This window comes from Falco punctatus (genome assembly GCF_963210335.1).
Source record: "Falco punctatus genome assembly, chromosome: 6".
Classification (NCBI taxonomy): domain Eukaryota; kingdom Metazoa; phylum Chordata; class Aves; order Falconiformes; family Falconidae; genus Falco; species Falco punctatus.
This window is the reverse complement of record NC_137585.1, coordinates 18,000,779-18,027,446: the sequence shown is the minus strand read 5'-3', so window position 1 is coordinate 18,027,446 and position 26,668 is coordinate 18,000,779. Positions and strand designations below refer to the sequence as shown.

General features: G+C 41.8%; 1 protein-coding gene across 12 annotated transcripts in view; it reads left to right on the top strand.

The window, feature by feature from the left end:
• Nucleotides 1-15,342, top strand: part of ABCC9 (ATP binding cassette subfamily C member 9) — a 75,223-nt gene extending 59,881 nt beyond the window's left edge. For 9 of the 12 annotated variants that reach the window (XM_080392152.1, XM_080392151.1, XM_080392149.1 and 6 more), the window contains 10 exons: nucleotides 601-703; nucleotides 3,089-3,190; nucleotides 6,019-6,139; nucleotides 7,131-7,261; nucleotides 7,847-7,925; nucleotides 10,884-10,992; nucleotides 11,222-11,325; nucleotides 12,035-12,168; nucleotides 12,534-12,596; nucleotides 14,776-15,342. In XM_080392152.1, coding sequence (XP_080248278.1) covers nucleotides 601-703; nucleotides 3,089-3,190; nucleotides 6,019-6,139; nucleotides 7,131-7,261; nucleotides 7,847-7,925; nucleotides 10,884-10,992; nucleotides 11,222-11,325; nucleotides 12,035-12,168; nucleotides 12,534-12,596; nucleotides 14,776-14,913 — 1,084 coding nt within the window. In that variant the 3' untranslated portion in view covers nucleotides 14,914-15,342. Of the gene's footprint in view, nucleotides 1-600; nucleotides 704-3,088; nucleotides 3,191-6,018; nucleotides 6,140-7,130; nucleotides 7,262-7,846; nucleotides 7,926-10,883; nucleotides 10,993-11,221; nucleotides 11,326-12,034; nucleotides 12,169-12,533; nucleotides 12,597-13,780; nucleotides 13,961-14,775 lie in introns of all 12 variants that reach the window. The other 3 variants (XM_080392153.1, XM_080392148.1, XM_080392147.1) reach the window with 1 other exon arrangement.
• The last annotated feature ends 11,326 nt before the right edge of the window (nucleotides 15,343-26,668 follow it).

Genomic DNA, 26,668 nt, shown 5'->3' with positions numbered 1-26,668 from the left:
AGTTGCTTAGGTAATGTGTGACTGGCTGAGAAAACAACTAGACTGAGTATGTGACAGGTATTGATCTGCTGATCGATCTACAGTCTGCATTAGTTGAAACTTGTTGAAGACTCCTGCAGCTGGCCGGGTACCTTCTGAACTCAGATTTTAAGCTGACAGGTGAGCCCTCTGCTCTTGCCAGTGGTTTATGAGGAAGAAACAGGGGGCCATGGCAGCACTCACCTGTGAGAGGAGTGAAGAGCAGCAGCAGCCACTGTCCACAGCTGTAAAAGCAGATGTGCTCTGGGAAGTAAAACCTGTCCCTAGCACCCTGGCATTTCAGTCTCTTTGAGGGGACAGGCTCTGATCCAAAATCTAATCCAATATAACTGTTTGTCCAACAAATGCCTCGCCATAGTATGTGTAGCTCTGCCTGGTTAAGAAAAGCGCTGGCAGCCGGTACAGGTCCATAGGGAAGAGTTTTTAACCCAAAGTTTGGCAAAAGCAGAAGGGCAAAAAGTTTTGGTTTGGGAGCAGAGGAGGGAGAGAGGAGTTTAATGCTTCATCCTTTTGTGTATGAGTGTGTAATGTGTTGTAATGTAACAACTTTGCTCTTGGCAGGCATGAAGCCAGATTTAAACAACGTATGCTGGAACTAACAGACACGAACAACATTGCCTACTTATTTCTGTCAGCTGCCAACAGATGGCTAGAGGTCAGGACGGTACGTTCAGTTTCATCCCAGCCATGGTTTTGAAACCTTGGAAGCAAACAGAGACTTGCCTGATGCAGAGAAGAGAGTAACAAGAATTAATCTTGGGATGAGATTATACACACTGTTCCTTAAAATAGATCGGGATTGTTTATGTTAAACCCATAGGGTTTTTTCAGCTTTTTTGGCCAGGAGTGAGAAAATACTAGTCTCCCTCATCTTTTGCTGTTGTGATGTCTAGCATCTGAAGAGAGTGCAAGAGCAAACATTTACATAACTTGAAATAAGGCTTGCTCTACTACTGTGCAGCCTCTGCCGACCTGCAGCAGCAGGAACTGCTCTCAGAGCAGAGCATGGCTTTTTAGTAGCTTGGTGAACTGTGCCGTCATTCTGCCAGGGCTGTTTTAGGCACCGCTGAGCTTCCAGGCCCTGAGGTATCTCCCCAGCAACAGGTTTAATCCTACAGCTCTAATTTAAACCCCTCCTTCACAGTGCCCTTACTGCAGCTGTAAGGCCGTAGTGTTTATGATTTTACTGCTCAGTATCATGAAAGATCGCAGAACTAGACTCCAGCTGAAAAACATTTGACAGTAGGGCACAATGCAGCTGCTGCTAGTGAGACTGGCTTTGGGGGAGACTCGCCAGGGACAGCACATGAGGAACTGTCCTGGTCTGCAAGGCAAGAAGAGGCAAGTAAAGTCACTGTGATTTCCTCATTCATCTGACACTGAAAGAGCAGTGAATAAACAGAGCAGTGACCTGATTCTGCTAGACACAAATAGTAACAGGCATGATTAATCCTCACATCAAAGCCTGTATCCTCACCTTCATTTCCTGGTACGCCGGCTGAGCAACGAAGTTGTGCTGTCTTTCTTGTGATGGCAAAGCTTTCCCATGTGCGTGAAGCTTTCAGCTTCCTACAGCACCCAAGATCCAGATGAACTTGCTTTCAAATCAAAGACAGATAAATAACAGAGCAACAGCCAGTCCTGGAATAAGCTCTGGCAGTGCCTGTTAATGTCTCACAGTCTTAGACTTGTTTACACGCGGAATTAATTTGATCCAAGAATATGCGTCGCTTCATCATAGCATTAGAAATGATGTGGTCTTGCCAAGGGATGGTTCATTTAGCTCTGCCTAATGGCACAGTGGTACTAAGATCACTCAAAAGTTTGTAGGATTTAATAGCAACTTTGAAATCCTGTCCCAGCTGCCGATGGAGACTCAAGACCATTGTGCATCTACTTCCCTGTAGATGTTAAGTTTGAGTCTGTCATCTGCTCATCAACACTTTTTGCAGACAGATGAACCAGGCAGCCCTCATTTCAAATCTCGGGACAGATTCCAGGCAGGATATTATCAGACAGAAGGAAAAAAATGCATGGAAAATGCTAACTCTGTAATCCAAAATAAATATAATGCAGGGAGCAGTGGGAGAGTGGGAATACCAGCAGTCTCATGAATCAGACACCTTGACAACTACATGAGATCACATGTGGCATTCACTACAAAACTGAGGTACCACTCAAGAGGATGGGTTCAAGCTCCTGCAAAGCTTGTGAGAAGTCAGATCTTTCTAATACAGCCTACACTGCAGTTTCTGTAAAGCACGTCATCACCATGCAACAGAGCTGAGATCCTTCAGGTACCTACCACGGAACCACTCTGAAACTCGAAGTGCTGTGGCAGGAGCAAGACTTAGTAGCCCATTTGCAGCACCACAACTACACAGCTGTGCTGCTTTCAGAGTCCACACTGCCAACACCCGCATGGTGTTTCACTGCAGGCTGTGAGTGTATAGCAGGCATAGGGATGCCTTCACCACGCACAGTGTCCCATTGCATGATGTAGACACAGTATGTCAGTCTGCCCACTTGTGCCAGAAAAACATGTGCATGAATTCTATATAAATTCTACCAAAATTCTTCAAGGACTTTGTGAAGTCACTGATACTCCTCTTTTTTAGGGAGGCAAACCCATGCTTGACAAGACTTGAAGGAGAATGGAGAGAGTGAAATTGATTTGTTTTAGTGTTAGGAATTAGAGGTGTCATTGTTATGCCATTCTTATTATTTGAATTTTTGTTTGTGTGCTCATTAGATTTTTTGATACCTGCTCTTTTTTGGGGTGGCCACTGCCAGATACCCTAGCCCAAATGGATTTGTAGAAAATACTGGCCTGTTACACTTGTATTGAGCAAATTCCTTTAGAGTGTTTCAGGTTGGGCACCATAACCCCTGACCTTTTCCAGGAAAAACAAACCAGAATTAAGGACTAGGTGTAGTTGTTAGAAATAATCCTCAGTCAAGTGAACCTCCTCTACAATTAAGTCGATTTTCTTGTTACTGCATTTCAGTGTTACCTAGAATCTTTCTTTTCCCCTCTTTCTCGTTACAGGATTACCTCGGTGCTTGTATTGTTCTGACTGCGGCTGTCACTTCCATCACTGAAGGGCCTCACTCAGGGTTTGTGGGGCTGGGTCTCCTGTATGCTCTGACGGTATGTACAGAGGCAATGCATAAGAACTTTCAGACCAATGTATTAGTTTTATAATATTCTAAAAAATACATATACATGGTTATCTTCCAGCTTTCTTAATCTTGAAAAAAACAATCTTGCAAATAATGGATTCAAGCCAAAGCTGAGAAAGTTCAGGACAACTTGGACTTGCTTCAGGTTTTATGAGCCAATTAGAAAAACACAACCATTCCCAGGCCCTGCGTGCTCCCAAGCAGAGCAGGAAAATTAAAAGTGCGTAAGAGGACCTGCTGTGCACTCTGTTTTGCACAACTTAGTGTTGGTTCTGCCTGTGTATGGCAAAACCTGTCAGAAAATACTATTCCACAGACTGTCATAACCTGGGTAATCTTTAACCAAAGGCCAAATAAAATAATTGCTGAAGGACCAGAAATACCAGTTCTGCCTTTGGAGGAAGCTACTCAGATGCCCGATATTGTCCATGCAATTCTGAATGGATTTGGGAATTGGGACCTTTGGGGCTGGTAGGCATGGTTCATCACGACAGGTAGCAGTAGGAAAGCAGAGGAGATGGGATTAGGAATGACAAGGTTTTGGTGGCATGCTAGCTGGATCATTTTGACGCTATCATTAGCACTGAGCTATTTGATCTGAGTCATGGAGAAGGAACAGTGGTTTAGCCTACTAGGCAATAAGAGAGGTTGAGAGTGCATCATGAGCACAGAGTACGATCACCATAGAGAGTAGAAAGATCTGAATTAACCACAAGAGTGGGGTCAAAAGCAGGGTGAGGATAGTGGCAGGAAGAATTTTTGAAATCATGGCTTGCACGGCAAAATTCTAGCTGCTTTATGGTGCTGGTACGAGGGAGGGGTATGGGTATGAGTCTAACACTGAGATTTGGCTTTGCATGTAAACACTGGTGAGCCCATGGTTACAACAGAAAGTTCTCAGCAGCTGCCTTAGCGTGGCCTTATATCCCCTTTGTGCTGCTGTTGCAGCAGTGTGAGAATCTGCCAGCAGCTGAGAATCAGTCCCAGTGCTTCAGCTTCACTCTGAAAACGTTCCTGGTAATTCTGCTTCATTAGCAGAGATCTGGAAGCATCAGGGTGTCTGCATCGTCTTTGGCTTCTTTATATTTAGTCTATATTTGCAAACAGATCACTCATGTAAATTAGCCATGGGTTGAAGTCTGGCATAGCAGAGGGAAAATTGCAGTATTCACAAGTGATTACCTGCCTGTCTCCTGCCCCACAATAATACTGATTAAATTTTGAAGGCAGTTGGACCACTGCCTGTGTCCCCTGACATAGGTTTTTGTGTCATTTCTCTTTGAAGCTGAAAGAGGGCTGATATTTGGACCTGGATGAGAGCAAACTTTGTACCAACATTGTGTTTACAGTAGACATCCATAAGCTTATTCTCTCCCCTTGTATAAACACTGCCAACTCCCTTGCACAACCGTGATTAAGGTTGAAATAATGGCTAGAGCCTTTTGGATGCCAGGCTGTGTCATCAAATCTGCAAGATCTACGATTGCAGTCTGCTGCTCCGCAAGCAGCAGTTCTGCAGTGTTTTGCTTATCTGCTAACATACCCATTCCCATTTCCATAACCTCCTGACTCAAAGGCTGGACAACGAACGAGCGGTTTTCTGAGCAACAGAGGAAATAATAGCCCCTCAAGTAATTCTATGTTAAGGATAACGCAAGCAACTAAATGCTCTAAACTGACAGGAAATGTTATTGCTGAATCTCAGTGAAAATTATTTACTGCACACCTACTGCATCAGTATTAGGTTAGTGGAAAAAAAGTGGGGCTGGGTTATTTATTTGTAATAAAAATATTATCTAGCAGATTCAGCAACCTCCCACAAAGAAATGGCAACACCTTTCTCTGAACATGTTTGTGTATAGGATGTTGTCACTGTGTTAAGTTTCTCAGCCTTTATTCAGGTATGTAAAGCACCTCAATTTTTAAAGGTGCTTGGCAATCAACTGTTCTTAATAAGATCAATTTTTCTTTTTTATATGACCACCTACATACAGACTGGTACTTTTATGAAATGTTTAGGAAATTGCTTTAGAATTTTCAGCCTCAAATAGTCAGTCCTGACTAGAGATCAGTTTGTCTAAGATACTGGCTATTGTTAGACAACTAATTATCAATTATTACCTGCTACAAGTAATAACTTTATTATTGATCAAGTCCTTTTCATTACAAATTGGAATAAAAACCAAGAAGGAAATACCACTGAGCTGATTATACGTTTTTTTTCTCATATATTTCTACCCTAACAAACCCTCACATTTTCCACGGAGAGAAATTAATTATCTAAATGTTCACAGACAGAAACAAAAATTAAATGCCCATCAGATCTTTTAAATATATTTGAAAATAGTGAACTTTTTTAATCCTTGGTTGCAGTTTTTGAAAGATTAGAAAATGTACTATTTCCAAACACCGCTTCCAATTTTTTTTCTGTGTTTGTATGCTTAAAGAAGATGGCTTTCAGTACTGATTACTCAATGCTAAGAATGAGAGAGTCCTTTTATCAGTCGCATCTTCAGACTGTAGGTACAACCTTTCCGTAGTTCTACTTCAAAAAACAAGGATGAGACTACGAAGCACAAAATTACTATGTCAGGGTTGTTTGTGTTGGAGTACAGCTGGCTTATTACATATCTGATGCTGTTGCACCGAGTCCTGAACTGTTGTAACATCAATAAGAGACCCACTTTATTGAGTCAGGCCAAAGGCTTTTACAGATTTATCCAACCTTTATTCACAAACAGGTAGGTGAACCGAGAGAAGGCTGAACCCTATCCTTGTTTTCATTTTGTGATGCAGATAACCAACTATTTGAACTGGGTCGTGAGGAATCTGGCTGATCTGGAAGTGCAGATGGGTGCAGTAAAAAAAGTACACAGCTTCCTGAACATGGAGTCGGAGAACTATGATGGCTACTTGGGTATTGCACTCTAATCTTTTGGGGGTTTAATGTGGTAATGTGAAAGCACAGTAGGCTTGATCATGCAAAATATGTAAGCCTCTCTGGCCAAAATCTGTTCTCATTGGCATGTAGGAACTCCCAGTGATCTGAGTGGCAAGGATAGCCAAAAGCAGCTGGGATGTGTAGCCCATGCTAGTTAACATAGGAAAAAAACCCTACCAAATGCCAGGGAGACAGAGCATGGCCCTGTGGTACACTCAGAGAAGAGCAGAGCACAGTTATAAATGGGATGAACAAAACATACATGTAGCTATTTAGAAAAAAAAAAAAAAGTGATAAAAATTAGAAATGCGCCATCAGTCACGTGCTTCAAAATCTCTGATGTTTACAGCAAATGGGGACTACAGGACAGGGTCTCCTTGGCAGTCAGACATCAGCAACTCTTCCCTGAACAGCACGTTGTGTTTGTACTCCACATATTTCAAATTGACTTTGGTTGATATTTCAGAAGTGCTTGAAGTGCAAGACCAAAAAGGCTCGCAGGTCAGCAAGCTTTCCTGGAAAGCCAAACCCCTTAGTCTGGAGGCAAAACCTGGCTGCGCGTTTGCAAATCAGGATGAAATACGAGCTGTGATAATGTCAACAGCTCATGTTGTATGGCAGTAACAACATCCTTCCTTGCACTGCCCTTCCTGTGCCGGTTACTGACTGAGGAACATGTTAACACTACGCTGACACTACATTTTTCTCTGCTCATTTGGCTTCTCCCTGTTTCATTGCCAAGAGCCACTTTAGCTTCTGCCCTCTTCTTATGTGTTGAGATCTGGAAGCTAAGTGCTAATGTGCCTGCCAGGCAGTTCCCAGCCTCCCTTGGCAGGGAACTGGGACTCCATTTCTCAAGTGGCTTCAAGGGAGGGTGTCCAAGCAGGAGAGATGGGGAAAGGGGAATGTCAGAAAGGGTGGCTCTCTGATAGCATTGATTTGTGGGGGTTTTCTCTGACTCTTTCAGATCCCTCTCAAGTCCCCAAAGACTGGCCTCAGGAGGGGGAAATCAAGATTGAAAATTTGTGTGTTCGATATGAAAACAACCTGAAGCCTGTTCTTAAGCATGTTAAGGCATACATCAAACCAGGACAAAAGGTATCGTGTCAAGCAATTGCCTATCATCCCCATACTGGAGCAGATCCTTCCATAGTGTGTTTTCCTTTCTAAGGTGGCAGAAGAGCAAGAATAACAATAACTTGCAGTGAAAGCTGTATACACTGGTGGTCTTCTCTGAGCTCCCTGAGCAAGGGTCAAGAAACTTACACTGATGACACCTTATTCTTGGATGGGATCAGTTTTCCTTCTGAGAGTACCACTTCTTTCCAAGCCCATCTCTCTTGCATAGAGTGAGCCTAGGTGGCCAGATGAGAGTAGATGAACACCAGACTGGAAACGAGTAAAAATGCAATATCTCACACTTCAGTATACAGTGTCATTGGAGTCCAGGTTAAAATGGTGAAGCTTCAAAAATGTTCCTGGGACAAGTCCTTATGATGCTAAGAAGCAGAAAAGAGGAGTGTGCTTGCTGTGCTATTTTTTTTTTTCACTGGTGTCTGCCACTGGCCATTTGGAAGAGACTTTCTATTCACCAGCAGGGCCATCCAGTCCAGCTTTCCCAAAAGGACTTCAAGTCTGATTTACAGCTTCCCTCTGTAAGTAACATCTTGCATTCTCTTGCAGGTTGGGATCTGTGGTCGTACTGGCAGCGGCAAGTCATCCCTGTCTTTGGCATTCTTCAGAATGGTGGACATATTTGATGGTTAGTTTTCACTGGAGTGTGTTGTCACTCCTGACCTGCTACCCCCTTATTTCTTCAGAAAAAGTGAGGAGACTTTTTGATAGTTTCTATCCTGGCTCTCTGGCTCAGAAGATACTTGATTAGAATCAGGCTTGTTATGCCTGATCCTTCAAAGTACAAAGTGTCCTATTGTGAGTAGCGTTTCGTTCTTCCAGGAAATGTTACACACACATTATACTTCAAATTTTTTTTTTCATTTTTTTGCGTATGCTCTGACAAAACAATATGCCATTTTCGAGATAGGAAGAAAAAACATGCAACTCTCTGGAGCCTCTAAATTTCTCCCTGAAGAGTAACTGCATTAACTTATGATAGCTGTCAAAATATTAGCAGAATAGAAACTAGAACTCAGCAAGTCCGTTCCCTTGATATTTATTTTTTATTTTATTTTATTTTATTATGGTTTCCCACAGCTACAGCAGAAACTTACTAAAGGTTTTGGAAACATTTTGCAGCAGCAAAACTCCTGCAGCATTTCACTCTCCCAGCTAACTGGCATGAACTGCTATGCAGCAATATGCACCCTGACATTTATAATACATATATGTTTATTCACTCTTGTGTGAATACAGAAACCTACTGGAAAGCTATCTTTTTGTTTCAAAGATTTCCACTTTTCTAATTTAGCCATTGCACATGAAATGTTTGCTAGGGAAACCCCAGCAGAATGTGGGAGGATAAGTAAATCTGATGCAGCTAATACTTGCTTTTGTTGTGGTTCTGTGCCTATATGTAGCTATGGTAATATGTTTCTGATTCATGGCCAGGGTTCCTGGATATATAATAAATAGTGCAAACAAATAAAAATTATGTTTGTGGCCAACTTGAAGTTTCCTTCTACTTTAATCTTCTTTCTGTATCTTTTCTTTGTCTCTTCCTTCTGTATCCCTGATTTTTTCCCAATGGAAATGCCCAAGTCTTTTCTAATCAAGCTCTGTTTATCCTTCGTGCACATCCATCTCTGTCTCAGACCTGTATTTGGCCTCTATGCTGGTCCACTTCTGGGAGTCCTGGCTCTAATAAAAGCTATGTAACAAGATTTCATGTAACTTCATCAGAGCCAAGATTTCATTCATGTTGTCCATCTTGGTTCCTTATTCCACTTTTATTTCTTTAATTTTGTGTGTTCCATTTTATTCCCCTACTCTTGCCTCTTTCTGTGTTCTCTACTGTTTCCCTTGGCTTGCCCTCTGTTCAAATTACATCTCATTTCTCTTCTGTCTTGCTTGGGCACCCCTCATTATTTTCCTGGTTTCCCAACTTCTCTGCTAATTTACTTTTTCCCCTAGGTCTCCTCATCTGCTCCTTTCTTTTCCTGGAGCACCCTGGCTTCTAATAAAAATGCATTCCCCTATTCCCAAGGCATGCCATATTAATTTTTCTCTCCTTAGTCCACCTCACCTTCTGCTGTCTCTCATGTCCTCATTTGTGAATAAACGGACCTGCTTAAGTTTATGCAACCACCGATGTCTCATGCTGAAGTCTTATGACCCGATTCAGACTTTCTGAAAGTCTGAGAACAATTGGTCTTTGTGCCCTGCAGATGAAATCTTGGTTCCTCTGGCCACTTAATAAAAACACAAGACTACTGGTAGTCCAGCTAGGTGGGGATTAAGTCTTTCTTTGGAATAGGGCCACACAGAGTAACCTACAAAATGCAGTATCATGACGATAGGGAGAGACAGAAGAGGCATATAGGCACAGCTATTACTCCATGTAGCTGCCAGTTCACGATGAGGTTCTCACTGTTGGGAGACAGAACTGATGAAGTTAGATACTTCACAGGGTGGAGTGCAGCTGCCCAGTGAAGTAATCCACAGGGAAAGAGCAGAAGTGAGCCTGATGAAAATACCCCTTACCATATCCTCATTCCATTTACCCTGGCCCATCCCTTCCCCATAACACAGAGGAAGTTTCTGTGTCCAGGGAAAGTCAATGGGGTCAGTAGTTCCTGGCTTTTGTTTGAGGATTCAAGGGAAGAGATTCCTTCTGCCTTTCTCACCATCTTCTACTTACAGAGCAGCCAACCAGTTTCTCTTGTGTTTCCCCCATCTCCCTCGCCTGAATATCAGCAGTTACCACACCCAGCACATCATAAATCAGATTTTCAGATGAGATCCATATGCTCATTGACCTGAAGTAGTGACTAGAAAAGGAAAAATCCTATAACTTTACTAAGTATCCCAGCTGTTGCAGCAACTTCTTGTTGGGGAATGAACTACTGGGTTAAGGAGTGATTAATGTGACTGCTTCCAGTAATCTTATGCTAGCAGAACAGTATGTGGCTAATTCACAACCAAATACGTAAATGAAGCTGTAGGAAGCAGCATGAATGGTATTAAAATGCCTTGGAGTAGGACACCCTTTTTGTTTTTCTGATCTGCGTCTTGATAAAAAGTTAATGCTACCCCATTCCTTCTAGAGTTCGAAGGATAGTTTTGGATCCTCATGTATGTATTGCAGATACATACATATATTATGCAAAGGAAGTTGTGCACAATCTCAAAGTGTAGATCTTCTGACACTGTTAAAGTCAAGGGGAACAGAGAAAGGCGCAGGAAATGGCTCATTACATCAGTTGCTCTTGTTCTCCCTCTCACTGTAAAGTTCAGGTTGCCCCATAATAAATCATCTTTCTGGTGCTATCATTAATCACATAGCATGGAAGCCATGTATTTCCTTTGGGGGCTGGGGGAGAAAGAGAGCAAGGCAATAGCGTCACTAATAAGCTGGCTTCCCTCTGGCTTGTGTTACTACACACCTTCACCTTGCCCAAGTTTATATGATAGTGCTGAGATCACAGAGGCACATCATCTGGAGCCCAGCCCAAACCAGCTGGTTTATCTTTCTGTCCACTACCTGCAGATCACGTGCTTTGTGCAATTCCTTCACATGTCTTCTGCATGTTGTTTTAAACAGGGAGGATAGTGATTGATGGAATAGACATCAGCAAATTGCCTCTTCATACTCTCCGTTCCCGACTCTCCATTATTCTCCAGGATCCAATATTGTTCAGTGGCTCCATCCGGTAGGTGTATACCAGCAGTGGGTGACAAGCAGCATTGCGTGGCGTGTTTGTGATGGGCACTGGATGGGATGGAAAAGGGAAGGAACCTTTCTAGCTCTGTCCGATCTTTCTCCACGGTCTGTCCAAGGGATGTCAAGTGGCATACGCAATGCTAAAATGTTCCTTTGCAGAAGGCCTGGATGAACTGTCATTGCAGTAACAAGACTCCTGTTATGGGTTTTTTTTGCAGCTTTAATTTGGATCCAGAATGCAAGTGCACTGATGATAGGCTCTGGGAAGCTTTGGAGATTGCTCAGTTGAAGAACATGGTCAAGTCATTGCCAGGAGGCCTTGGTATGTCTGAACCAAGTCTCTGGGAACATAGGCCAATAATGAAATTGTGAATGCATGAGCATGCACACATGTAAATAGATACATGGGATCTTACACACTGAACTATCATGTAGCAGTTAACAGGCACCTAATGAATGTTCTGTCTCTATGCTAGAGAGAATATTCCTACTAAAAAGCTGAAGAGTAGTCTGGTTTTCCACTCATTGCAGAAAAATCCTGCAGCACCTCAGCATCGTAGTGGGGTGACTAATCAGCAAAGAGTTAAAAAGGAGCCATTTTACCTTCACACCTTCAGCAGAGTCTGGCTCTGCCAGCAGAGCTGTAGCTTTTGTCTAGAACACTGACAGAGCATTTTCCTTAAAATTTCAGATCTGGTTCATGAAGGAAACTCACATAGTTCCTTCTATATTAAGTGTATTTCATTTTACGAAAATATTATCCTGCAGCCTACCAGATTTGCTAGCTATTTGTACCAACCATTTGCTTGATGATACAGTGTTTCTTTCCCAAGAAGCTGTGCTTACTTTTCTTGCTATCATTCCATTCCAGTGTTCAGTCAACTTAATGGCTTTTACAGGGATTTTGCTTGACCTTGGAATAGGGCACAAGCAGGACTTTCATAGTGTCCACTCAAAGTCACTGGGTCCTGACTGCATGAACGTACAGCGTTTAAGTGGCACAACATTCAGAATAACTAATTTTATTACAGATGCAATGGTCACAGAAGGAGGAGAGAACTTCAGTGTAGGGCAAAGGCAGCTCTTCTGCCTGGCCCGAGCCTTTGTCCGCAAGAGTAGCATTCTCATCATGGATGAAGCCACAGCATCTATTGACATGGCCACAGTAAGTATAGCAAGTAGCACCATCAATGCATGGATCTACTAGGATAAGAGGCATCTTCCCTAAAAGTCAACCATGAGATCTCTTTAGCAGGAAAAAATGACAGCTTTCTTGCTTTTCTCTTGTGTTTGGTTTCAGCTGTTGATGTTGATGTATTTTGGGGACTGATGCCTATGGTGAGGGGAAAAAAGACATAATGAAATGTTTTAGAAAATCCCTGCTTTCATAGGTGTGGCATTTCGTTACTGAGAATCTGGTGTGCAGATCAGAGATAGTATGGAATATGATCCCCTCTCCTATGTGCCTGAAGACATATGAATTCAAATGTAAAAAAATGAAGTAACTAAGTAAGCCTTTTCCTTTGATAGGAAAACATTTTGCAGAAGGTTGTGATGACTGCCTTTGCAGACCGCACAGTTGTAACAATAGCAGTAAGTATTGATGCCAGCAAATGCTCTCTTTCCCTGTTCCTCACGCAGTTAATCTTGCCTTTCACCAGTTAAACACCACTCTATAAACCTAAAAAAATTAACAAAATAAAATTAAAACACAAGGTCAGAATATTCTCAGACACTACAAAAGGTCAAGACCCATACTATCAACCTGAAATTTTGCAGTAAATGCTATCTTGCTATCAAGTGGGACAAACTAAAACACTTAGATCTGAAGAAGGATTTCACAGGGAACTTCAGCATCGACACTGTCTCCAAGAAAATTTGAAGTCATTCTCACAAAAAAAATGAAGCCAAACCCATGGGTTAAACCATTATTGAAACTTGTGTCAAAACCTAGATTTTAATTTTGCCTCTATAGTGTCTACAATCATGCCATGAATTTATACAAGGAAATGAGATTTCAAAACCTTTTTGGGTGGTTTCTCAAGTTGGATTATCTTTGCTCTCTTTCAGAATAAAAAGTTGGGTTTATGATTTTTATCATAAATTAACTGGAATCAATGGGAATTGCTCAAATATTAATATCTGTTCAACTATGCGTTTATGATATTTTTTCCCGTTTTCCTGCAATTTCTAGTGCCCAAAATTTCCATATATCTGTGCATATATATACGTGCATACACATGCACATACATATGGTGGATACCATTAAGAATAGTTCCACCTTGTGACAGCAGGTTTACTCAACAAACAGATGTTTTATCCACAAGATAAGCATGCGTTTCAACAGCTGCTTCATTTGCATTGTCTGGAATCCAGTCCTGCGGTTAGAGATTAGTTATGCCTCCTGGACTCTGGTTTCAAGTCTGTCAGTGACGAGTTTGTGTCAGGCAAACCACTTAACCCAGCTCATTTGCAATAGGCTCTAAGATTCTTGGATGTGTAAATGCTGAAGATGCTAGTGGTAAGCATGTTCTCCTTCAGTTACATGTTGTTCAAATTTTCAGTATTGTCCTTCTGACGGGAATCTCACTTTTCTACTGCTTTGCCTTTCCAAAGTCAGTGTTTCAAACAAAATAGCACACATTATTATTTTTATATATATATATATAAATAAAATATTATTTAGCTTTCCTCACAGAGCTGGCTTCATTTTCTTCCTGTCTTCATTCATGGCTGATCCTTCCTTCACCCACCTGTTTTTCTTTTCTTTTTTCCAGCATCGCGTATCTCACATCTTGGATGCCAATATTGTCCTCGTCCTTTCTGAGGGCTTTCTAGTTGAATGTGACACTGCCTCAAACTTACTCCTCAAAGAGGACGGCCTGTTCACCACTTTGGTGAAGACTAACAAGTAGACTCTCTCAGTCCACACTGTTCACGAGACCTCTGGCTCTTTGGTATTCTTACCTCTTTAGTTTCCTTTCACTCTGCTTCCTTTCTACTGTACAGCTTCTGAGATGACAGTGCAAGAAGGTGTTTATTGTGTGGTTCCTGGGTTTGTTTTAACTTCACGACTATGCTAATTATATTTAACTAACGCTTAGACATGCAGCTAACATTGAATCTAGCATGTCAAAGGCATCCACCTCATAAAGTAATCCCTCACTTTCAGCCAGCATAGACACTTTTGGGGTGCGTCTTGTCTATACCTGACTGGCTGTATTCATGTGGCATTGAAATCGAACTCAGCCTGGTTGCATCCCTGTTGCCTGTGGGGCTAAACTATTGCCTGTAGCACACTCAGATTTAATCTCAGAGGGAACCAATTCATTGACAGAAGGAGACAGCCCAGGAGCGCCCTAAGACAGATGCAGAGTAGGCAGTCGGGGTACGGAGACCAAGGAGCGGCACGGGATGCTAAGCCACCTGACAACGCAGGCATACCCAGGATGTTTCTTACCTGTATCTCCTAAAGGGGAAGATGTATTTCAGTGATGCTGTAGGATTTATTCTGACAGCTGTGCTACCCGTAAGGGCAACCGGCAGACTCAAAGTGACGTGCAGGCTTAAGTATTTTGGGGCTTGGCAGCAGAGGCTGTGAAGTAATTGGAGATCTCTTCAGATGAAAGATCTAGTACAAGCACCCACCCCAAACGCCGCTGTAAACAAGGATAGTCTTTCACCAACTCGGAATGCCCTGCATTAGGCCCATTAATGAACTGCAGGGAGGATTATCATAATGGAAACTTTTGTATGCTTTTCTTTATGGCAGCATCGAGTTCACACCATCCTAACTGCAGACCTGGTCATCGTCATGAAGAGAGGAAACATTCTAGAATATGATACGCCTGAGAACCTACTCTCTCAAGAAGACGGCATATTTGCATCATTTGTCCGGGCTGACATGTGAAGAATTGCATGATGCATTTTAATAGCTTATTTTTAAACAAATGAAATGCAAATATTTTCTATTCAATGTAACATCACTTTTATCATTTTTTTTTTAGAGCTTCTTCACACTTCCATCTTCCAAAATAATAAAACCTATTGCAATACATGTATGCCTCAAAGCAATACAAATGTCACTTCATTCAAAATATATTAAACTTCACACACACTCACATACGCACACACAAAGGAAGAGGTTTTTATTTCCTGGAAATTTGGCATTTCCCTTAAACTTTTTAGTGACTTTATTTTCTTTTATAGAGAGCCAAACAATGCACCGTTCTTATAAACTGCATATCTTATGCTGGAACCAGCAATCAAATTGTGCCGTTTGTTAAGGAAACGAGAGATGCCCAGAAGCATTCTGTCCCCAGAGGGAAAAAAAAACAAACCAACAAATCCAAACCTATAACACTTGGGGCAATCTGCTGCATTCCAAAGGCATAAATGTTGCTCTCCAAGTCATAGTGGAGGAGCAGTAAAAGAGGGAAAGGAATGTCATCAGAAATAAGGAAATTCTTCCTGTCCTCCACTTTCGTTAGCACACTGCAGTTGTCACAATACTATTTTTCAGTGCAGCGGTGGCTTATCCCTACAGTCAGTTCCTGAATCCGTATTTGTCCTGAAGAATTTCTTCAGTCAAAGATGCCAATCATCCTATAATTATGCATGCTTTGATACACTTGTAGAATAATTTTGTACAGTATCTTAAGTCTTTGCATTAAAAGTAATCTGAATTTATAAACTTGATATTAGCCAATCTTTTAAATGTCCACTAAAATATTCTACTTAAAATGGCATGTAATTGGCCAGCCACTAAGTTTTTTGTCTGTCTTTAGTCCTTCACATTATATTTTATCCTGGGACAACCTTTCTTTTCCTTTACGTATTTTTGGTATCTCTCTAAATCAGATCTAGTTCGAGAAGGTATGATTTTCAAATTATTACTAGATCTTCAAGAATTTAGGTGAATTTAGAATCATATTTACATCATACAGGTTTGAAAAGATTGCCTGCACTTGATAAACACATATGGCTAGATTCTGAACCATGACAACTGCACAATGCACAGCAAACTTCCAGGAGTTTCACAGACATGCTTCCAAAGGCACAGATCGAGGCATCTGCTTCACTAGTAGTATTCAATGGGATTCTATTCATCTACTATTGGAAGATTTAGGAACAACACGAGCTGCACGTAAGGCTATTTCCAGTGGTATTGAAAAAGGCACAGTATTTGGCAAAAAAAAAAAAATGCTGTGAATTTTGGAGAAGTTGTAGGATTTATAATTGGGATTACATTTAGTCTGGTAGTGTAAAAATGATACAGTGCTTTATCTTTTTTGTTGTTGTTGTTGTTTTCCATCCTGATTATTGGAAATAAAAGCTCTGTGACACAACTTCCCCCAAAAAAACCCGTCTTGAACATTTTATGAGGGGAAGTACTACTGCAATTTCCGTGTCTACTGCTATGAAATGTTTTTGCTCATTTCTGGATTAACTCCCTGTGTTGACCTTTGTCATACAAAGAAAAAAAAAAATCAAGCAGATGTTTACAGCAGAAGCACATGTTGTTACACAGATTTCAGAGCCAAAAGGCCAAAATCATTCTTGATTTAATTTCATTGTCTTCAGTGAAAAGCTAATTGAATTCATTACTGTCAGTCAGTATGAAGTACAAATAACTGTATATCTGTGTATCTTTGATGGTGATGCAATCCTGATTTATTTTAAGTGAGGCCAGTGAGATCCCGGTTCCCACTACATCAAATGGCTACTGTGGGCCTGGTATCTTGTAGTACTTACAAGGGACCAATAATTAGTACCTCTTTCTCCTTACATTTGTCCCAGAGATATTACAGGTGTAAGAAGCACCTTCTTTGCTCATCCATCCCTCTGGAGCTATAGAACTTAACACCGCTGTTTAAATATGTAGAAAAGAAAATATATTATGGGATGAGAAAAACTTACCAGCATGTTCCATTAATTTTAATGGAGGTGTGCAGGAATATTGGCCCTAGTATTATATTAACCATGGTCTAAGTATTTGATGATTGTTGTAGCATTTCCCACAGCTGCCTAGCAGGTTTAAAAGCACAATTCAGTTCCTGAAGCAATTAATCCTACTCGACATACACAGATCCCAAGAGAGACAGCAAACATAAACCAACTGCTGTAGACACAGCAGATGATCTCGTGTTATAGCCACTGTACATACGATGTTATATACTCACCAAGGGCTTGGGCTGAACTTTGTTTTTTTGTGTTTTTCTCTCATGGAGGAGGGTGTTCCCAACAGTCATACAGCTGTTTTGTTACTAAGAAGAGTGCAGAAGGGACAAAGTATTTTAAACAAATTTATTTTAATTTTGCGTAGAGGTCTTAAACGTGTCCCCTTTAGGAGCGGTTTCCTTAGGCTGTGGTGCATGCATGGTAAAGGAAACATCAGCCCGGACATTTTGCTTCTTTGACTCTTGTCACACTATCTCTTCTGCCCGCAAACCTTTATTCTCTTGCCACAGCCTCCTTGTTTGGTTTTTTTCTTCACCTTATATCATACCCTCTTCGAGGCTCTTGCTTGTATCCCTGAATGGTCCTTATTCTGCCTTGTGGCCTCCCACTCCTTCCAGATTTAGCTCCATACCCTTTGCTCCATTTCCTCTCTGACACAGCTCTGCACTCACTCTCCTTTCCCCCGACTTTCTCTAGCTTTCTGTCATAACACCCCTCCTCTTCAGAGGGCTACCTACTCTCGTGTCATCATGTTTTGGGGTTGGGGTATTTTTTCCAAGTATTAAACTAAGCAAGCTTTCATTATTGCGATATTATGCTCTAGAAGTATTAAGTTATTCCTTTTCCAAAGGAACTTTGCATGCAAACACTGGCCACATGTACATTTATTTTAACTATGGATGGAGGAAAATCATCTCTGATCCTGAATTATGTTTCTCATCTCATCTGCATTTACTTTTGTGTTAAGTGTTTCTGTGATAGAAGCAGCAGGTAGGAGTAAGATCCCTTGTTGCCAGTCATAGAATCATAGAATGGCTTGGGTTGGAAGGGACCTTAAAGATCGTCTAGTTCCAACCCCCTGCCATGGGCAGGGACACCTTCCACTAGACCAGGTCACTCAGAGCCCCATCCAGCCTGGCCTTGAACACTTCCAGGGATGGGGCAGCCACAGCTTCTCTAGGCAACCTGTTCTAGTGCCTCACCACCCCCACAAGAAAGAATTTTTTCCCAATATCTAATCTAAATCTACCCTTTTCAGTTTAAAACCACTTCCCCTTGTCCTACCACTCCACTCCCTGACTGACTCCCTCCCCGTCTTTCCCACAGGCCCCCTTCAAGTACTGAAACTGCTTGTGGAGCCACAAGAGTGTTTCTCAACCTTTGGCTCACAACCAGTGGGTTATCTTTCCCACTCCTTGAGCCAGGTCTGAGGTGGCTGGCACGGATGAGACTGCTCCCTTCCTGTATGTGGCCCTTCATCAAGCTCATAACAGCTAGCTGCTCATTACTGCTGCTCCTAAACTAGAAATATCCTATACGGTCCTTGTGTTTATTACTGAGCCAAAACATAAACGTGCTGGGAAACGCACTGTAGGGATTTTAAGTAGTTCTTGAAGCAGGTCCACCAGCCTCTGCCATAAAGCAACACTGTGAACTTTTCCCTCCTTTAGATCCAGTGTTTAAAACAGACCTCTCCATCTATTCACTCTGCTGGGGAATCTACATCAGCACAGCGGATGCTGGGATTCATCTGAGGTGAATTATTTTGATGATGATTTCCAGGTAATTGCAGCTTGAAAGCTGATGAGAATTTCCTTAAGAACAGCTTTGCCTGAACCACTTGTTTTCTGCTAATTGTTATTTATGCTTCAGGGACTGGGGGAGATGTAGAGGAATGAAACTGGGTTAATTAGCATTGATAATATACAACTGTGGGCTGGCTTCAGGGGCGGCACGTTGGCCGATGTAGATAAGCCAATTGTCACAGCACTCTCCAAACTAGCTGGCTGCAACAAGGTCTTTTACCATCTCATACCAACACACTCTTTGTGCCAGTCCCTCTGCTGCCTTCTCCTCATCTCACCTCATCCAGGGCCCACTCTCTCTTCTCTTGCTTCTTCCTCTCTCTGCTTCATCCTCGGCTGCTCCCTCTTCACTGGCTCTCAACCTCTTCACAGAACCAGCCACAGCTGCCCCTTGTCTATACCAGCCAACCCACCGCCCCTGAAGCCAGCCCACAGCTGTATATTATCAATGCTAATTAACCCAGCTTCATTACTCTACAGGGAGCATGACAATTATGTGGACTTGACATTTCAAACAACACAATTACCAAATAGGAAAGTTGCTTTTTTAATTTTTTTTTTTTAGAGGAAATAAATCAGTGGCTGTGAGGATTCCTAATTCTGAGCAGAGTTTGTTGCTGATCTTTTGTAACTTCAAACTTGTTTTAGATTAATATTATATGTTATTTCAAAGAGTCCCTTATAACTAACTGTTCATACTCCCTCTGCTTTGTTATGGAGATCTCTTAAAAACACCTGGGTAAGTTTTCTATTTGATATACAGTAAGTTGGCTGTACGTGTGTGTGCTTATACACAAAAAAACGTGATCTTTTCTTCTAAAGAAGCAGATCATACAAGCAACTCAAGGTTCATTTCCCTTCTGTTCAGAAGAAAGGTTTCTAAGAACAAAAGTATGCTTTTTTCAATGACAGGCAAAGATCCAGGCCACATCAGTCAATGGGATGATTCGCCCATGGGACACGTCTGCAGGAGTCCAGGCAATGAGCTTGAATAAGATGTCTGCCTGTTTGATTATTAACTTTGTAGCCTCAGGGAGCCTCGGAGAGGTAGAGGTAGACAGTCAATGGGATTTTTATCCATGTATAAACTGACGAGGACAGCACTGATCCACTGGCATTTCCCGCAAGGCAGGAAAGATCCCTGTAGAAGTCTGGGGTAGCTCTGACAAGCCAGGGGCATAAGTGAGGTAAAGTCTTCAGGGAGATATCATTGCTTTGTTAGGGAAATTGATATGCAAAAGAGATATCTCAAGTGCTTATATGTTCCACTTTCATTGAAGACCTGAAAAAGCTCTTTATTTGCAAGAATGTGCCTGCTTTTCCCAGCTTTTTTTTTCAGCTGAAAGAATATGTTAACAAAGGCTTCTCAAGACCTTGGATGAACCCCTTTTAGGTTACTGTAAACTAGCAGAACACCTCTGCTATAAATTAATACAACACCACTGAATTCAATTAGCACCAACATGAATATGGCCCAAAGGATCTGGCATCTCATTATATGTAAAACCTCTGTCAGCAAAACCTAATTGTATTGAATTATGTTGTCTTAAAATACAGATGACATTAATTCTGGATGTGGTCAAGTAGGTCTTTTCAAACTTGTTATAGAATAAATTGTTTGATTTTATTAATCATGTTCTTTTTGCTTCCTAAAGCAATGGGCTCTCATGGTTTGTTGTGGAAAGCTGTGGACACATTCACATACCATTCTGCTAACATGTCATGAGGAGCTGAAGGAAACACATAACATTTTACTGAAGCTATGTACACATTTTATCACAAATGGAGATATAATGTGTTTGAGGCAAACAGTCACCTTTATAAAAAGGTTATGAACAAGGGCTATGTTTTCTTTACTATGTTTCCATTATCTACAGGAAAATGTTGGAGTATGTTTCCCTTGCAAGCACTATGGCCCAGCATCCCCAGTGTGATACTGCCAATATAAATCAGTTCTAAAATATCTAGTGAAACCACAGTGCTACTTATTACAATCTCTCCAGAGCAATGATTCTCCCATAAAATTTGTTTAAAAACAAAAGTTAATTCAGCACATTTACTAGTTTATATCCTTGAGCAGTATCTTTTGAAAGCCTAATTTAAAATCAAAATATGTTATGTAAGTTCTCTGATATAAATTCCATGATGGCATGTGAAGAGCTCTTTAGTTTCTTTGGAAATAAATCCTTTCAAAGGCAAAACTAAGACAGTACTAAAAAAAATTCTGAAAACAAAACTGTAAATCAAATTCTTCATTGCCGTGCAAACATCCCAGTCGTTTCCACATTGGTTTTTTACTGCTCTGTTTTTTCTCCACCAGAACTGACCTCTGTGTGGAATTGTGGGGAAAGATTATCAGGTTTTCAAATTATCAAAAAATTGTGAGGCAGAAGTTCTCTGACTCTTACAAATTAGCAATGTGCTGTTGCTGTTTTGGCAGGACAGCTTAGAGTACTGGCTTGTACGAAGCCATGGAGTTCAGAGAGGCTTCCAAATGTAATCCTTCAAGAGAAGAGAGATTTTTAGAAAAGTCTTAATCCATTTACTATATAGTTATTATTAATTATTCACTATTTATAGCATCTGTCTGCTGCTAGACACTACCCATGCAAACATTACAGGCATTCCCAGCAGGAGCTGTTTATTTCTCTAATATAATAAGCCACATTCTGAAAAGACTGTAAATGAAAAACTATAAACAAGCAGTCAGTTAATATATATATATATATATATATATATATTTAGTAGTTTTTATTTGGTGTAATTTACATTCATCACATGCAAGATGCCTTCTTTTGTCTTCATTGAAAATAGATATTTTCATCCCATGAATTACTACATAACAATGCAGCACTCAGCTCACATGTTACCATGTTGCATATTTCACTGCCCAGTGCATCCCTTCCCATGTATGTATGTTCGTCTGTCTATATATGTGGTTATACATCCTTTGGATAAAAGGTATAATGAAGTAATGAGCAGTGACAGCTAGCACTACCTCCAAGAGTGTCTCATAGCTAGTCCCATGACATTTCTTAACTCTCCATTTAATTTACTTCAGGGTTTTCTGGCTGTACCAGCTCACATCCATAAATATCACTTAAATGTCCAGTAAAATATTTAACCGTGTAACTAAGGAACTAATGCAGCTTAGTGTAAATGACATGGTCCAGAACCACCACCCTTCCATATCACAGTTACAGATGCCCCAAAGCAGCGTATTCCTTGAAAAGCAGAAAGTTAGCGGTTCGTATTTAATGGTTATATGCAGTTTTATTGTGCTAGCTGGATAAGGCCCTTAGTCTCTCAGCAGTCAGCTATGACCATTAGACTTATCCATTAGAGGCAGGAACATGAGGTTCTAAGAGGCTCTGAGTACTACAGAATTTCATGGTCGAATCGTTTAGGTTTGGGCCATCTACTCCAGGTGTCACCACATTATCTGGGATCAGAGGGCTCGGATTTGCCAGTTATTCTGCGATATGATCTTAAGCTGAGAGGCAACATCTATCTTCCATCAATGGCATAATCTTAATTTAACCCTCACTCTGCAGCCAGCAGAGATATCAATCAATTGTAGGCAAGGGAACCCAGAACCACAAAGACAGAGATATAACAGAATTCCGTTTCACAGATCAGAAGAAAAAGCTCCTTCAGCTAGCACTATGGACCTCTGAGCCAGCTCCAGCTTTCTCAGAAGACAAGACAAAACTCTGTTGTACTACTCCAAGGCTGAAGCCAGCCGGAGGCCTTCTGGGTCCTGCTATACAAGAGGAATAAGGACAGTTTGGGCAAGGAGATGGAATGAAGAGCCCTTGATACCCTCAATACCTGGCTTTGCTGCTCCAGATTCCACCAGAAGAAAAGGAGAAGAGAAATGGCAGCTATCGTTTGTTCCAGCAATAGGACTACGTACCCTCTCTTAATTGCGGGGTGTTTGCTGCCTCCAGCGCTTTGCCACCAGAGGCAGCTTTACCTGTTTCTACAGCCAACACTACACCCACTGCTAAATAAAATGCATTACACTGCACTAAATAAAATGGGACACCCACTACACTAAATAAAATGGGACACCCACCACACTAAATAAAATGGGAAAAGTGTCACAGCCCACCTATGAGAACATCCATGTGTCTAGACCACACCTATCCCAAAATAAGGTTGCCTTGGCCATCCTGTGCTTTTAGAACAGTCTCTAGACCATGCTTGGGGCATCCTACCTCCAAGCTGTGCCTGGTTAGTGGGTGGGAGGGTGCCACCTGACACAAGGCAAAGTCCCGCCATGGAAGAATTGGAGAAACAGCATTGCAGTGGAAGGCATTTTTGAAAAAATCAGGTATTAGATATTTCAAGATATCATTTAGGGAGGAAATCCCTACTCCACAAGACTTAAAATCCAAATGTTGTATGGAAATCTGCGAAGAGACTGAGCAGAGGGAAGATGGCACTGACACCAAGGAAAGTGCAGAGCCGGGACTGCTCACTGAGGAGCAGGTTAGCAGACCTTGCTCTGAGACTCTTGAGTTTGGGAACATTTGGGACATTGAGACAGTTCTGCTGTTTTGAATGTAGTCTTCTTGCTATGGGTAGACCTATGGGGAAAAAGAGGAAGAATGCAAGAAGATGCTAAGGAGTCCAAACCCTCATTTACCTTTTTCCCCAATGCCTGGTGATAACGAAGCACAGCACTGAAGCTTCCCATCAGCTCTTCCACCCCAGCTGCAGGGAGCCACCTTGGTGCTGTGCAGCAGGTTAGGAGCTTGTTGGAAGTCCTCCTACAACGCTTTCATCCATCAGTGAACTCAGATGCCTCCACCTGATGACTGATCATAAGAGTTTGGCAAGGAGTAGGAAGAAGAGCATCCGCATCACCACCAGCTACAGGACACAGAGTTCATGCCTCTGCTCAGCCTGTTCAGAAGCTGGTCTGGCCCGTAAGCTCAGAAGTGAGAATCACCATAGAGAGATGAATCAGCAGCCAGTTTTTCCACAGCAAAAAAAAAATCATTAGGGAAATAGCCAGTGAGATAGAGGGGAAAAATGCCCAAGAGAACGGACACTCCAGTTAATTAGCAACACAGCTAGAGACCTAATGCAACCATATTCAACCTACCTAACTGATTTACAGCCTTCCCATAAATTATGGCATGGGAAGGCAAAGAAACAATCCCAAAGTGGTCTCTTCCCAGAGCCTTAGAAGAAACTCTTGCTCCAGGAACGGGCATATAACGAACAAACTTCACTATACAATTTACTAATACTGGATGAGGGGCACTAGTTACATGTATTTTAATGATGAAGGCTATTTTTGTCCTGCTGCTTTTGCATGAAACAGGAAAAAAAAAGCTGGTTCAGGGTAACAGATACCCTTAGTTTGCAGTTTCTTCTCTTTCATGTTTGATGGATCTACTGCCGGTTCAGCTGGGGAAGAGTTCATCCATGCTATCCGAATATGGCTTATCAGCTTTGTGCCTTTGTGGAAGCCTTGTGCTGAGTGCATGACATCTCTGGACGCCTGCAAAGTCATCCTATCTTTAAGCTAAGATTAGATTTTCAAACAAAACTTATTACGAAGCAGGATTTTCTGAAAGAGCTGGACACAGCTATAATGTGGAAATTTCAGATTCATGTCTAAGCACATTATTTAATCTTTTTTTAGATAGGCATAATTGTAAAGTGATATTTGCCACTGTAAAGTGATATCAGTAACTTTCGAGGGCAGAGGGGAAACAAAACAGCAAGAAGGGAAACGCTTGATGGGATGTAATAAAACTGGACCCAAACCTGCCATCAGTTCATTTTTTGCCTGAAAAGGCTGTGTTCACAGCGCTCAGACACTATGTTCCTTAAAAAATGGGTTAGGAGACGTTTTGGGAGATTTTCCCAGCTATTACTTAAATCTCAGACTTAAATGTGCATGTGGCAACCAAGCAAGTATTTAAAAGGGCAAAGGGGAACATTTTTAGTAGCTGTCACTCTCCAGAGCATATTCATACACTGTAACTTAGGGCAGCGGATGCTGTGCTCAAAATCATGTCTCATAATATTTAATCAGGAAAAGGGAGTAGTTCTGGTGCTTCTGATCTTCACACCCTGGTGGTCAATGCCCAGCAGGCTTCCTTGAACATAATCTCAAGTGTAAGAGAGGAGGAAAGCATCCCCTCCTGTGAGGGGGAAGCTCTTTCGGTATCAAACAGGCGGAGATGGAAAGAATGGATTTCATGAGCACTTTGCTTCGAATGTACGACTATGGGTAAAACGGTCAATAACTTTTGTTTACTCACACAGGTTGTGCCAAGACTATTTGTGTGTGTTTGACGGGACCCCTTCCTATCTCAGCTACAAAACATCCAGCCTCTGCCTGGTACCCAGTTAAGGCAGAGGAAACCTCCAGCAGGTTAGTGGGGAACAACAAGTGAGGCTGAGTGGTCACAGGGGTCTCTGACAGTACCAGCACCGGCAGCAGTTTCTATTCCACCTGACCAGCTGGATGAAGGCCCCTCTTGGCTCCCACCTGCCCTCAAAGATGATTGTGATCCATTTTGCCAAACGAGCTGCTAATCCACACACTAACTTCGTGTCACGCCGCCCCAGTCACTGCCAGCAGAGATGGAGCGAGGAGCACAGGCAGCTGAGGGGCCTTGGCAGGGTGAGCTGGGGCTGAGTGAAGGCAGCCGCAGGGGTGGGTTGTGCTCTAAGGTGGCAAGTAAATGACAGTGGCATTTCTTGCTGTTGCTGTGTCCCCGTTTATAAAGCTGTGGATTTCAATAGCTTCAGAGGACAACATGCAACTGGGCATGTGACATGAGTAGATCTGTGTCAGAAGGAAAATAATACCATTCAAGGATTTTATGAAAAACCAGGGGGGGTTCCATGCAGTCCCCAGATGGTTCTTTCTTTTTTGAGATGCAGCTAGCAGCCATACTGGGGAACATCAACCTTGTTTCTAGCCCTAGCACAGAACAAATACTTCATAGGAACTAAAAGGGAGAAAGGAGGCCGAAAAGGATGAGGAAAAGGATAAGGAAAAGGAAAAAAGGAAAAGAGAACAGAGTTTTTGTGCATGTGTGTTAAATCGGTTATTTCCAATAGTTACACCCAAGTGAGATGCCCTTTTGGAGTCTGCCATCAAACAAGTGAGCCAGCCCCCCAAGATCAGTCTCTGCTACCCCGTTTGCAGCAGGGTAATGTCCCAAGTTCTCCAAGCCCATCCCATGAAGCGCCACAGCTGGCACCAACAACACTGATGCTGCAGATACACACCCAAGTGACTTTATGTGTGTGTGCTCAGAGCCTAGTTAGAATCTAAAGGTAATTAGCTTAGGTCCTGATTTTTCAGGCTGGAGCTGGTCATCTGCCTAAAGTTAATCACAGACACAAATATTTAGCTAATTGCCTAATACGACTGGGGCTCTGAGTCTGTCTCTTTCCCGACTACTGGATATCTGGTATTAGAAAAGGATAGTGCTAGAAAAGTTTCCAGGAATCACTCATCTATTTAAAGTTGAGCATGTGCATGTGTTCAACAGGGCGGATATCTTCAAGCTAAGGATTACACTGCCTGTCAAATGCACCTTCTCAATTTTTCCAAGCCTGAATACACTTAAAACCTTCCTGGTTACAGCAGGCCTGTCAGGGGTTTCTTTTTTTCTCTAGTTTACAGAGAGAAGCAAGGTATTTTATTCTGTATAAATTTCATACCATATCGGTCATTCACTTGAGTGATACACAGAAAAGCTTAGAAACCTCCCTAAGGTACAAATACACTGCCTTGGACATGGGAGAGCTGATGTGACACAACGAAATCTCTGCACTTTGCTTCATTAAAATCTAAATTTAGATATTTTCATGCAGTTGATGCACTGTTTATTCTTCCTACTACAAACCCTAAGACTTCGG